General features: G+C 31.9%; 1 protein-coding gene across 3 annotated transcripts in view; it reads right to left on the bottom strand.

The window, feature by feature from the left end:
* ANKRD30A (ankyrin repeat domain 30A) overlaps positions 1–14,738 on the bottom strand; it is a 117,608-nt gene that overhangs the window by 9,702 nt on the left and 93,168 nt on the right. The window contains exons 29-34 of one of the 3 annotated variants that reach the window (XM_081267464.1): positions 14,211–14,323; positions 12,032–12,161; positions 4,702–4,995; positions 3,881–4,095; positions 2,323–2,548; positions 406–492 (exon numbers count right to left, since the gene is read on the bottom strand). In XM_081267464.1, coding sequence (XP_081123590.1) covers positions 406–492; positions 2,323–2,548; positions 3,881–4,095; positions 4,702–4,995; positions 12,032–12,161; positions 14,211–14,323 — 1,065 coding nt within the window. Of the gene's footprint in view, positions 1–405; positions 493–2,322; positions 2,549–3,880; positions 4,096–4,701; positions 4,996–12,031; positions 12,162–14,210; positions 14,324–14,738 lie in introns of those variants that run through there. The other 2 variants (XM_081267465.1, XM_081267466.1) reach the window with 2 other exon arrangements.

Genomic DNA, 14,738 nt, shown 5'->3' with positions numbered 1-14,738 from the left:
TATAGAACAACATCTAAGACTTATATTAGAATGCAAAAACTAAAAGTACAAATTAGCAAAACATATGTAGTAATTGTCACTACAATGGTGCTAAGTGTCAAGGCTAAATTTCATATAATGTAGTAGATAAAATAAGAACTAAATGATAAGAACATGGAGAAAACTCGATCAACAACCAGTACTACTGAAATCATAGAACAGAGCAATAATATAACAATTTTATTTAAAGTTAGGAAAAAATGCTATGAGATAGAACTTTATAAGAGGAATGGTCCAAAATATTAAAAACTTGGAAATAAGCAAGTTGGGTAAAAAGTTTAGTATCAATGCTAGTTTTAACATTTTCTTTCTGGAATCATATAAGTCTTTATGTCTTGTTTTATTATACCTCATTAAAAAACCTACCATTTCAGCGCGCTCGCCTGGCATGTGTGCGGCCCGGGTTCGATCCTCCGCACCACATACCAACAAAGATGTTGTGTCCGCCAAGAACTAAAAAATAAATATTAAAAAAAATTCTCTCTCTCTCTCTCTCCTCTCTCACTCTCTCTTTAAAAAAAAAAAAACAAAAAAACCTACCATTTCGATGGATGTGGTGGCACATTCCTGTAATCCCAGAAAATAGGGAGTCTAAGACAGGAAGATTGCAAATTCAAGGCCAACCTCAGCAACTTAGTAAGACCCTGTCTCAAAATTAAAAACAAAAAGGGCTGGAGAGGTGGCTCAGTGGGTTGTGCCCTTAGTTTCAACTTCTGGTACAAAAAAAAACAACAACAAAAAAAAACAAGACAAAACCATACCCAAACCCAAAAACCAATAAATATCCTACCATTTTCTATCAGTTTAGATGGTATGTTAGCACCTTTTGTAGTATTATTTATATTTTATTTTCCTAACAGGAAAAGTAAAATTCCTTGCAACTATAGAAGGGAACTTTTTTCTTTAAAAAATTTGTAAATGATAATTTTATAAGACCTGTCAAAGGGGGATGGGTTGTAGCTCAGTGGTAGAGTACTTGCCTAGCACATGTGAGACATTGGGTTCAATCCTCAGCACTAAATAAAAGTAAATAAATAAAATAAATTTATTTTTTAAAAAAACCTTTCAAGGCATTCATTCTTCAGTAGCTATACAGACATGTATTTGTATCTTGATAGGAGAGTGTTTTTCAATATCTACTACGAATTGGCAAGATAATGTTCCACAAAGAAATAATGTATATCTTGAAACTGCTAGATTAAATTAAAAATAAATTATTCTTCAACATGTCCAGAAATACTAAAACAAAACAAAACCTGCTGCTTTCATCTAGAAAAATTTGGGAAAAAACTTTTTCCCAAATCATCTTCTTCATTGCAACTACATTTACACTACATTTACCATTCTCATGTAAAATGATATATTTCTTGATTTTTTTCTATTAAATAATTGAACATTTTATATTTGAATCATGCTTAATAATTTATTTAAGTATTTAATGTTCATTCTCTTTTTGCAGGTAGTATTCCAATTTCATACCTCTGAGGTACTAGACCCTCATCCTCATTTTTTTTCATAAAAAATGTAAAACTAAGCTAATAAAATGATGAAACAAGACTCTTGGTATCACTGCCATCTTAGTCATCAATCATTCAAATGAAGGCAAGATAGACACAGGTGAACTTCACTTAAAATTTCAAATATTGCTTAATTGATCTATTTAAAAACTATTATAATAGCAATAAATAGTATGCAGCAATAGCATATTTTACTATATTTGAGATAAAGATCCTAGTAATTAAGAAAATATTCTTATTTGTGAAAATGGCAAAAATTGTAACTTAAAAACAAATTAATCTTTTTTTGCAGGTTTGATCTTTAAAAAGTTATATTAGATTTCTTTAAATTATACACATATATATGTGGTTTAGTTTGTGGATGTCAATCATTCACTTATGATTAGAGGAAGGTAGAAAACTTGGGATGGTGCATGAAAACTTTAAATTTCTTAGAGTTTAAAAGATGAAAATTTCTTAGAAAGTAAGCCAAACCATCTCAAAGTATATGCTGAGTTATAAGCAGAAATATTCATTTTTTAAAATCTAATTTAAAGGCAGCTTTTCAAAAAAGTTGGATCAATTCATTTAATGAATAAAGTTAACAAATGAGTATCTCTTGAAAATGAACAACAGAAACTTTAAAAAAAATCTTAAATTTATTTTATTAACACAGATTATTGTCAACTTCACTTAACACACATTAAACAACTCTGTATTTTACCAAATTAAAAAGAAAATTATAACAGAAATCTGAGACCAAAAGGGGGAAAAAAACATAACTAACCTCAGCTAAGTAGTTCTCCATGCTCTTATTTGAAGGCTTTGGGTTAGAAGTAGGAACCACTAAGTTTTCTCTTGGAAAATAACTTCTGTTGAGTACCAAACTATTATTAAGACTTCCAACACAAGAGCACTCTACGACAGGCCTTGGACTAACAGTGCTGAGTAAAGATCTGTTCTGTTTTTCCACAAGAAGTTGAGTATTGACATCCTGTAGTCTTTCATTAGCCCTGTGAAGATTGCAAAAGGAAAATATGTAGTATCTTATATTTCCCGGAAGGACTCATAAATGACTTGAATTTTTAAAAACTGACTTTTAAAATTAAAGAGTTTTATACAATTATTGGTTTAAAATTGTTTTAAAGAACAACAAACAAGTAATTCAAAGTAGGAGGGAGAGAAATGGCTATCAATGATGTACAGATAACCAGATAACTCCTGGTGCTGTTTTATTTTATTTATTTATTTTTCTTTTTTTGCAATTTGTATTTTCTTTTTTTTTTTAATTGGTTGCATGTTTTAAAGGGCTCTGCTTACAAGATTCTTGAGGATTTCATTAGGGATATTTGTATTTAAAGGGTAACTATGAGAGATGATGGATATGTTAATTTTCTTGGCAATGACAGCCATTTTAGTATGTAAAATAGAACTCATAGTACTCCTTAAATATAATTAAAAATATGAAACTGAAAAAAAAAAAGCTGGGAATACTGTATTTACTCAACTATTTTAGGGATTTCAAAAACATTTCTCAAAGATATTTGCAAGCATTTGCTTAGACCATGTACTTCACCATTACTTTGAAGAAATTAAACACTTGACATCAACCTTTAGGGGTAGGTGAGATAGCCGGGTTGGTGATTAAAAAGAACTTAAAGCTGCTACTAAGGCAATTAGCTCATATAATAATTTCCAAGGCATCAGAGGAGGGACCAGCCCTTTCTGCCTTCTAAACACCCCCTCACATGACCAAGAACTTGTTTTTAATGACTTTGCAAATTATATTTCTCTCATCACTGTTACTCTTTTCCTATATCACATTTTGTTTTATTTATAGAGAAGAAAAACTTTAAAGAACTTTTTGTTTCTAGGTATACTTTAATATAATATAATATCAATCATCAAAATAAGGAAAATTAACTCATTCAGTGGCAGAATGTGCCTGGAGAGTGTTATTCATAGCAATTTACCCTTTGGGTTTATGTCATAATATCCCCAAACTTGTTGATATTTTCATTTAAGGGAATGCTGACAAGTAATCTGATAATAATAAAACTTTCTTAAGACTAATAAATCAGGTTATCCATATGAGAATATTAAGGGGTTAAAAACCATATAAAACCAAATCAACTAACCAACCAACCAAACAAACAAATGAAGGAAGTAATATAAACTGTCCCAGACTTTTACTTTTAAAGGTAAGTTCATTTACCAGCAATATTTTCCAAAATTAAGTCAATAATTATCTTTCCCATCTTACTGATCTTATGAATCTAACTAAAGATTGTTTTTAGAGACAAATTAATGAACTTAATTTATTCTGTATGATTGTTTCGACTTACTTGTTTAGTTTATTCAGTAATGATTTTCTAATTTTAAATTCTTCTACATAGAGTTGTTTATATTTTTCCAGTTCTATTTTATTAGAATCTTCTTGTGTTTTCATTTTAGACAGTTCATATTCCAGGTCTTTAATTCTGAGTTCCATCTGACTTCTTATTGAGGCATTATTACTTTCTCTTAACTGTTCCAAATTTTCCTGAGATGCTGCTTGTGTCTAAAGCAAATTAAAAGAATAATTATAATCCAAACAATTATTGTATATTTATTTCCTTTAGTTCTGAGTCAGTGACTTAGAAATAAATTCCAAATATATGAAAAAAATATGCTGGAGTTTAAAATATTTATACCATCAATATCAACTGTATTAATCTAAATTATAAAAAATTGAATCATTTAGAATTTTATTTTTGCACAGTGTTGGGGATGGAACCCAGGGACTCAAACATGCCAGGCAAGTGCTCTACCACTGGGTTATATCTTGAGCCCTGAATCATTTTCATGTTAGTACTTATGTAATCCAATACTATAAATAATTATAGAATCAATTCAAAATTTAAAAAAATTGAACAATGTAACTTAAGAACAATTCAAAAGTGGTATAATTACTACATCATAATTTTTTCTTTTCCTCCTAATAGTTTTGTTGGCATTAAGAGTCAAAAGATCAGTTTAATTATAATAATGAAAGAAACTGAACTTTTAAAAGGAATATCAGAAATAATTTTCCTAAAAGACCTACAAAACAAAGCAGAGAAATCAAAATGTATGCATTCAAAATATAATTTGCAGTGAAATGAATTAAAGCACATTATAAATTGACCTTTAAAAATAGATTCACTTGTTTTAATTTTTCCACTAAATCCTGTCTTGCTCTGTCTTCAATCTCCTGTTTATACTGTTCTAGTTGACCATGTTCTTCCATATTCTTCTTTTCTATATGACTTTTAAGGTTTACTACTTCTTGTTCTAATTTTTTTTTATTCTTCTCTAGTTTTTCACATTTTTTTTGCATAGTTTTCATGGATAATAGCTCCTGATGAAGAAACTGATTTTTTTTATCCAGATGTAGACATTTTGAAGATGCAGTCTCCAATTTTGCTGCAAGGTCATCAATCTGCATGAACAAAATAATAGCTTTATAATGAAGCAGGCTAAGAAGAGTCTAACACAAAACTAATAATAAATTCTGACATAAAATTGGTGTGATCAAATATATTCTTAGAATGTAGTTCCTTAAATTACTCAGAAAACCAAAAAGTTAATTAAAACTACCAGGAGCCACAAAAACATAATCTTTACACTCACAATATTTACCACAGAATATTAGCACTTGATCTTAGACTCTAATTTTTAAAAATAATTGTTTCATGTCTTTCCTTCTTTTTTTTTGGGAAAATCTGAAATGATGACTTTATTTACTTTTTGTGTTTCAATATGCATATTTTTTATTAGTTACACATGAGAGTACAATGATCTTGACAATTCATACGTTTGAATCAAATGGGGTACAATTTCTCATTTTTCTGATTGTACAGGTTGCAGAATCACATTGGTCATACAGCATGTCTTTCCTTCTTAAAATAATTCCAAGACATCTCTCAGTAGAAAATCTCTTATTTTTTCCCTCCCATCCACACTCCCCATTATATATAAAGTTTTAGGGACAATCATATTGAGTTATATAGATCTACATTAATAGATGGCTTCCAGAACAACACTTTGAAAATAGACGTAAATAATGAAACTTGTAAATTTGGATACGTCATAAGTCTTTCTGAACTGCCAATGTTCTATGTTAATTTGAATTGCATTCCAAGAAGTACTGTTTCTTGGTAAGGAGCACATAAAATTTAGTGAAATAATCCATACATTTTTTTTGGGGGGAGGGGGCATAAATTACTTAATTCCATAGCATAATCTTGTAGACTGTACCCACATAATCTTGATTCTACCAACATAATGAGGAAGCATACTAAACAAAAAATAACACAAATTTGGTAGGATTTCAGTGGTACTGAGTTGGGAAAAATTAGTTTCCTTTAGATACAATGATAAGAGTGGTGGTTTTAGTCTGATGTGGTGGTGTACCCCTGTAATCCCAGTGGCTTGGGAAACTGAGGCAGGAAGATCCTGAGTTCAAAGCAACGGTAAGGCGTTAAGCAAATCAGTGAAGCCCTGTGTCTAAATAAAATGCAAAGTAGGGCTGAAGATGTGGCTGGATCAGTGGTTGAGTGCCCCTGAGTTCAATTAGTGGTACCAAAAAAAAAAAAAAAAAAAAAAAGAGTGGTGATTTAAAAAATATCTATAAATTCTTTGACATTTCTCACATGAAATTTCCTCTCCTGGATATGAATGAGTTGGACTTAATAACTGGCTTTTAGTGAATAGAATATGGTAGACTGCTGTGTGATTTCTAATGCTGGTTTAGAAAATGTGATATAGTTTGTGTAACTTTCTCTAGGGAAGCTTACCTTTAGAATCTACACCATATTGTGAGGAAGCCCAATTTATAGGTGAATCCTCATGTAGGTGGTCTAGTTGATTTACTGTGCTAAAGGCCTAGTTAAAAGCCATATTCAACTGTCAGACATGTGAAAGAACAAGCATGGTTAAACTCCCCAGCTTCAGGTCACTCTAGCTAATTCCAAGTGGAGAAGAAAGGAGAGAGCATCACTGAACCTTGCCTGAACTGCAGATTGTTAGCAAAATAAATGTTTGAGACACTGAATTTTGAGGTGGTTTATTACATACCAATAACTGACCTAGATACTGACATTAAATATGAGTTGCCACTATTAAAAACAGCAACAAACAAAAATATGTAGAATCAGGAGATAGGGAGAAGTAGAAAGGACCTAGAAAAAGGAAACAAAAAGAAAAGCCAAAAAGTCTTTCAAAGCGATTGTTAGGAAGACTGATGGCCCCAAAAGAGACTACAGAAAGGGCTTCAAAGCCAATGAAGAAAAAATACTGAAACCTAGAAAGAAGAATCTTGGTACATAGCAATTGAAAGTAAAACTGACATGAAAGAAAAGCTAAAGAAAGACTATTAAATAAAGGAATCAAGAATTATTGGGTTCAAATATCTTTTTCCCATTTGTAGTTATCTGCACACATCAAACTGTCAAATAATGCTAAAATAAATGGCCTATGGGATAATATCAAAACTATGGTGCTACTTGGATCCATGTAAAGATGAATCCAAGAACATGACTATAAGTCCCTTTATGAAGACTACAGGAAGACTGAAGGCAGTGCCTCAAAATTCTGTTAAGGATCATTAAGGTACATAAATCTTAAAGAAATTGTCCCAGTATATCTTCACAGGAAGCCCAAAGTGAAAAGCCTGTCACAAAAAGATCTGTCAAAGTGCCTTTTCTAATGGCATGAACCCCAATGAAATTCACAGTAGATTCAAAAGTTCTTAAAACAATGTAGTAGCAAAACCCCTGCTTGCTTGTTTGGACTGAAAGAGACGAGTGAAAATGAAGAGTCCTTTGGACCCTGGAGATTCCATAGGGGAAAAAATGGCTAAAAAAAAACCACTCAGCCCCCATCTGAACCTCATAAAGATGGTAAGATCTTGCACTTTGAGCTTGAACCTAATGCCATAATGACTGAGACTTGTAGCAAGTAGGCGCAATGTAAAAACATTGTGGAAGAAGACAGAGTGTACTAGTTTGAGAACATGGTATTCTTTCACACTTAATTCCATAAAATAGAGAATTTAGGGTTTGACTTGCTTGTAATAACTAGAGTGTGATAAAAATGGTGACACATGACCTTCAACACTAGTTTATAAAGCTATCTCATCTGCTGACACTTGAAACCCAGTTGTTCACGGATAGGCAGAACTAACATCATCAAAATGGCGATATTACCAAAAGTTCTCTATAGGTTTAATGCAATGCCAATCAAAATCCCAACGGCATTTCTTGTTGAAATATATAAAGCAATCATGAAATTCATATGGAAAAATAAAAGACCCAGGATAGCAAAAGCAATTCTAAGCAGGAAGTGTGAATCAGGCGGTATAGCGATACCAGATTTCAAACTATATTACAGAGCAATAGTAACAAAAACAGCATGGTACTGGTATCAAAACAGGCAGGTGGACCAATGGTACAGAATAGAGGACACAGAGACTAATCCACAAAGTTACAACTATCTTATATTTGATAAAGGGGCTAAAAGCATGCAATGGAGGAAGGATAGCATCTTTAACAAATGGTGTTGGGAAAACTGGAAATCCATATGCAACAAAATGAAACTGAATCCCCCCTCTCACCATGCACAAAAGTTAACTCAAAATGGATCAAGGAGCTTGATATCAAATCAGAGACTCTGCGTCTGATAGAAGAAAAAGCTGGCTCCGATCTACATATTGTGGGGTCGGGCTCCAAATTCCTTAATAGGACACCCATAGCACAAGAGTTAATAACAAGAATCAACAAATGGGACTTAATTAAACTTAAAAGTTTTTTCTCAGCAAGAGAAACAATAAGAGAGGTAAATAGGGAGCCTACATCCTGGGAACAAATTTTTACTCCTCACACTTCAGATAGAGCCCTAATATCCAGAGTATACAAAGAACTCAAAAAATTAGACAATAAGATAACAAATAACCCAATCAACAAATGGGCCAAGGACCTGAACAGACACTTCTCAGAGGAGGACATACAATCAATCAACAAGTACATGAAAAAATGCTCACCATCTCTAGCAGTCAGAGAAATGCAAATCAAAACCACCCTAAGATACCATCTCACTCCAGTAAGATTGGCAGCCATTAGGAAGTCAAACAACAAGAAGTGCTGGCGAGGATGTGGGGAAAAGGGTACTCTTGTACATTGCTGGTGGGACTGCAAACTGGTGCGGCCAATTTGGAAAGCAGTATGGAGATTCCTGGGAAAGCTGGGAATGGAACCACCATTTGACCCAGCTATTGCCCTTCTCAGACTATTCCCTGAAGATGTTAAAAGAGCATTCTACAGGGATACTGCCACATCAATGTTCGTAGCAGACAATTCACAATAGCTAGACTGTGGAACCAACCTAGATGCCCTTCAATAGATGAATGGATAAAAAAAATGTGGCATTTATACACCATGGAGTATTATTCAGCACTAAAAAATGACAAAATCATGGAATTTGCAGGGAAATGGATGGCACTAGAGCAGATTATGCTTAGTGAAGCTAGCCAATCCCTAAAACACAAATACCAAATGTCTTCTTTGATATAATGTGAGCAACTAAGAACAGAGCAGGGAGGAAGAGCAGGAAGAAAAGATTAACATTAAACAAAGACATGAGATGGGAGGGAAAGGGAGAGAAAAGGGAAATTGCATGGAAATGAAGGGAGACCCTCATTGCTATACAAAATTATATATAAGAGGTTGTGAGGGGAATGGGAAAATAAACAAGGAGAGAAATGAATTACAGTAGATGGGGTAGAGAGAGAAGATGGGAGGGGAGGGGAGGGGGGATAGTAGGGGATAGGAAAGGTAGCAGAATACAACAGTTACTAATAGGGCATCATGTAAAATTGTGGATGTGTAACCGACGTGATTCTGCATTTGGGGTAAAAATTTGGAGTTCATAACCCACTTGAATCTAATGTATGAAATATGATATGTCAAGAGCTGTGTAATGTTGTGAACAACCAATAAAAAAAGAATTCTCTTCTCTTTAAAATAATAATAATAAAATAAAAATAATAATAATAATAAAAAGAAACCCAGTTGTGAGGAAGCTTAGGCAACAAAGAGAGCCTAGGCATACCAGTGTAGATGTTCCAGCTTCCTGTCTCAACTGAAGTTTCTGCTAGTGACCAGCACCAACAACCAAAACCAACCTGACATACTAGTGGGCAAATTTTAGGAAGATTCCAGCCCCCAGTCATTGAACTGTTCCCACTGAAGCTCAGGAGAGCAGAGACAATTTTCCTTGTCAAGTTTGAGAAGGAAATATTGTTTTAAGCCACTAAACTTTGGGTAATTTATTAAGGAACTATAAATACAGAAGATGGATTTAAAATAGAGACAATAATAAATGAAAACTTACATAGTAGAAATTAGTCTCTAATTAGAAATTAGTCTCTAATTAGTCTCTAAGTAGGATCTAATAAACATTGAAGCTAATTTATTAATGATAAACAATGCCAATGGGAAGCAGCAATTAGAAGAAAGACATTAAGGAGTAAGTTTTTCTTGGGGCTGGGGATGTGGCTCAAGCGGTAGTGCGCTCGCCTGGCATGCACGGGGCGCTGGGTTCAATCCTAAGCACCACATAAAAATAAAATAAAGATGTTGTGTCCACCGAAAACTAAAAAATAAATATTAAAAAATTCTCTCTAAAAAGTTTCCTTTAATTGCAAATTCTTATAAAATTTTCCCTAAAGTTAGGGAATATGGAAGAATGGGAAGCAAGGAGACATGATTTGAAGTATAATAGTTGAAAAACAACTAGAAATATTTGGTTTAATAATCAAAAATAGATGTTTTATCTGATTTAAATTAGTCGATTCCAAAAGAGAGAGGCAGCTTTGAGTATTTAGTAATTTAGTATTAAATTGTCATTTTTCTTTCCTCAGGGGTAATAAAACAAATGTACTATCTTTTGAATATAAAGAAATTGAATATAACTTCTACTTTATCTTATTTCAAGTTTGTTTATATAAAGAAGATCATCTCATCTTTGTTGTGCTATATGCTTCTGCATATCAAAGTGGCTTTGAAATCTTGAAATTCATATTACTTCTTTATTATTTGTCTTTGATAAATTGCCTGAGCATTACCTGACTTTTAATTGCTGTACTGCTGAAAAATTCTTCCTTGTATGGGAAAATTCAATAATTCATAGGTGATTTGATAAATTATGAGTTAATAAAACAATGGTATAAATAGGAGACTGAATCAGCAGATCTTATGACGAAAATTTGATAGAAATGGGAACCAAGAGGGAAGCTCTGGGTAAGAATTTCTAAAGCACTGAATGTAGAAAAGGAAAGGTACGGACTCACTCATCTTTGCAAACATGACTTCCCATCATGTCATGAAGTCAACAAGGCACAAATTTCTTCAAGCAGCAAAAAGTTTCCACAGAAGCAAACTTAAATACATTCTGCAACATGGATCTTTTTTCAATTCAATTCCACTCATATGTACACAACCAAGAGAAATGAAAACATTTGCAAACAATAACTTTTACAGGCATGCCCATAGCAGCTTTATTAATAAAAGCCCAAAGTGGAATAACTGAGAGGTCCATCAGTTGATGAATGGATAAACAAAATGTATGGTATATCCATATAGAAGGATATTACTCAGCATTAAAAGAAACTAAGTACTGGTACAACAAGAATTAACCTTGAAAACATTGTTAAGTAAAAGAAGCAGTCATAAAAGAAATTAGACCACATATTGTATGACTCCATTGACATGAAATGTCTACAAGAGGCAAATCTATAGACATGCAATAGTTTGGTGATTCCATAAGTGGGGAAGGGGATGGGTGATAGTTTCTTTTTAGGTTGATAAAAATGTTCTAAAATTATGGTGATGATTGCACAAACATGCCAAAAGATTCTATCTGTGTGGTTTAAATAGCTACATTTTATGGTATTTTTTTTTTTTTTTTAAAGAGAGAGTGTATGTGAGAGAGAGAGAAAGAGAGGGAGAGAGAGAATTTTTTAATATTTATTTTTTAGTTTTCAGCGGATACAACATCTTTGTTTGTATGTGGTGCTGAGGATCGAACCCGGGCCGCACGCATGCCAGGCGAGCACGGTACCGCTTGAGCCACATCCCCAGCCCATGGTATGTTAATAATATCCCAACAAATGCATATATGAGTTTGTTGGGATGAACCCAATTACTATGTATAAAGCTCTAATAAAAAATTCTCAATGAAAAAAAGAAAAAACTGATTTGGTACTCATGATTTGGGGTCATATAATAGTTTACTGCTTGATTTTAGGTTATTAGCCAGGGTTTAAGACATCATAAAATCAACATTAGGCTCTTTTAATAGAAAAATCATACAAAAAAAGTCTACAAAATTAAAAAAATCTTCATTTCACTGTGCAAAGTATTTTAAAGTTTATATTTCCCCAAATAAGCTTTATTTTCCCCAAAACTGATTAAAATTACCTTGTATATAAGCATATTAATTGGAATATCCATTTCAAATGAACTGTTTTTTAAATCTTCATGGAAACTAAACTCCCCATTTTCATACTTATTTAACTTTGTTTTTGTCATTTTTAAAAGTTTCTTAAACCTAAAAGAATGTAGAGAATGGGTAGAAGTTTTTAAAGAGTAAATATTTAGTAATTATTATATAATAACAATAATATTCTAGTAAAATCATTAGGTAATGTTTTATCACAGAAAAGAAACAGCTATAAATTATGATCTGCTCTCATCTGTTTTAACCCAACATTATTTGAAAGCATTCTAATGAAATTAGCATCTTAGATAAATATGAAGAGAAATTTTATGATATGTAAGGCAGACAAAGTGTTAATACAAATTCTTATAATTATCAATATGCATTTTATTGTTAATATAAAAATAACTTATTGTTAAATATTAGTTTTAACTCAGAGATCAGTAATTAAGGTAAAAAAGACATGTTTTAAATGGATACAAAAATACACTTTGGACTCTGCTGATCTTGATCTACATAAGAAGAAAACAGGACAGTGGGTATAGCTCAGTGATAAGCATGTGCTTAGCGTGTGAGAGGCCCTGGGTTCAATCCCAACAAAATATAGCAAAATAAAACAAAAACAAAATATCAAAGAAATCATTTAAAATAGAAAGAGGAAAAAAATCTTTGAAGTCTGAATTGAGGGAAAATAAAACTACAACAAAAACCAGGCAGAGTTTTATAAGATATCAACAGATAATGGGTAAAGGATATTACTCAGCATAAAAAGAAATTAAGTACTGATACAACAAAGATGAACCTTGAAAACATTATGTTAAGTAAAAGAAGCAAGTCATAAAAGAAATTAGACTTTTTAAAAAAATGTAGCAGGGTGTGGTGCATGCCTGTAATCCCATCAGCTCAGAAGGCTGAGGCAGGAGGATCGAAAGTTCAAAACCAGCCTCAGCAATTTAGCAAGGCCCTAAGTAACTTAGCTAGACTCTATCTCTAAATAAAATATAAAAAGGGCAGGGGATATGGCTCAGTGGTTAAGTCCCTGATAGGTTCATTCCCATACAAAAAAGAGAGTTTTTTTGCTAGGCTTTGTGTCAGAAAATGCAAGAGATGCAAAACCATAAAAACAGATAGTTAATGAGAAAAAAAATATTGACTAGAATCAGAGAATAAATTCAATTTCTAAGCAAATACATAAAAAAGCAGTCATAGAAGTGGCTGTAAAGATAGAGAAAAAATTGTCCTTTCCCCATCACCCCTGCCTCTAGTGATAGAAACACAACTGTTGATTTAATTCTTCATTTTTAACTCAGACATATATATTTGTATGAGATATACGTATGATTAAGCCTTCCACATCTGTAGGTTCCATATCCAAGTATTCAACCAACTATGGATCAAAAATACTTGAAAATAAATTGTATCAGAACATGTACAAAACATTTTTCTTGACATTATTCTTTAAACAATATAGTACAACAGTTATTTATATTACATTATGTATTAGGTAATCCAGAGATGATTTAAAGTATATAGGAAGATGGAGTAGGTTACATGCAAACTGTACTATACTATTTTATATAAGGGGCTTGAATATCAATGAATTTTGTATCTGCAGGGTTCCTGGAACCAAACCCTGCACATTACCAAGGGCTGACTCTATATTGGATATGTATTTATGTGTGTAAGTGTGTGTATTAAACCCAGAATTTTAATAACATTTCTCATATACATATGGGAATAAAGAAGTATATCTCCACAATATATTTTATAATTAAAAAAAAAACAAGATAATTTTTGAAGTTGTTAAGGAATGACAAAGATAGGCTTTTAGATATTCAAATGTGTAAATACTGAAGACAAGGAATCAAAAAAAGAAAGCAAAAACATCTTCAGAAATAAAAATTCTAAGTAGATGATTAGAACAGTGCAATTGAGATTATATCCCAAAGGCACTTCTGCTGTTTCTAAAACCACTAGAGTAAATTGTTTTTGGGGATTTGAAAAGTTTCGGATTGTGTTGTGGTAAAGAAAATTTTAAACTAGAGTAACTTGTTTAATTATGAAAATTCAGATATAAAATAAATTTATATTTAGATTTTAGTAAAATTACAGTAATATCAATTAATTATTAGCTAAAAAGATTTGAAATATAAAATTTACCCAGTTAGCTCTTTTTCTAATTTGTCATTTTTCTTCTTTTCTTGATCCAAAGTATATTCCAGAGATTGTTTTAATTCTGTAAGTTTCTTTAATTGTTCCTTATCATCTTCAGACTTTAAAAAATTAAAAAAAATTATTTAAAAAATGTAGGCTCTTTTTTCTTAGAAATATTATTTCTCATGAATTCATGACTAATATGTGTTTAGATATTTCATAAATCTGATGCCATTATGGACAGACTTCAAAAATAATGATTTTCTTAAAATAGCTAAAACTCATCTACATTTTCATCATTTTCTTTTCTACAAGTTAAATTGCCATAATTTGTTCAAAATAGAAGTTTTTGCACGTAAGTTATGAAGAAAAATGTTTCTTAAAGAGTGGTTATATTTACATTTAGTTTCTAAACATGTTCTAGAAACATTTTCATCAGTAGTTCAAGAATATTCCAAATTTATTTAAATCATATTTAGCTAAGATAATTTTGGTGAAACTCCCATCTGATTCCCATTACATTTTTGATACTCA

Source organism: Spermophilus citellus (assembly GCF_964194105.1).
Source record: "Spermophilus citellus genome assembly, chromosome: 15".
NCBI classification, from domain to species: Eukaryota; Metazoa; Chordata; class Mammalia; order Rodentia; family Sciuridae; genus Spermophilus; species Spermophilus citellus.
The sequence above is the reverse complement of the archived record's forward strand: the minus strand, read 5'-3'. Positions and strand labels throughout refer to the sequence as shown.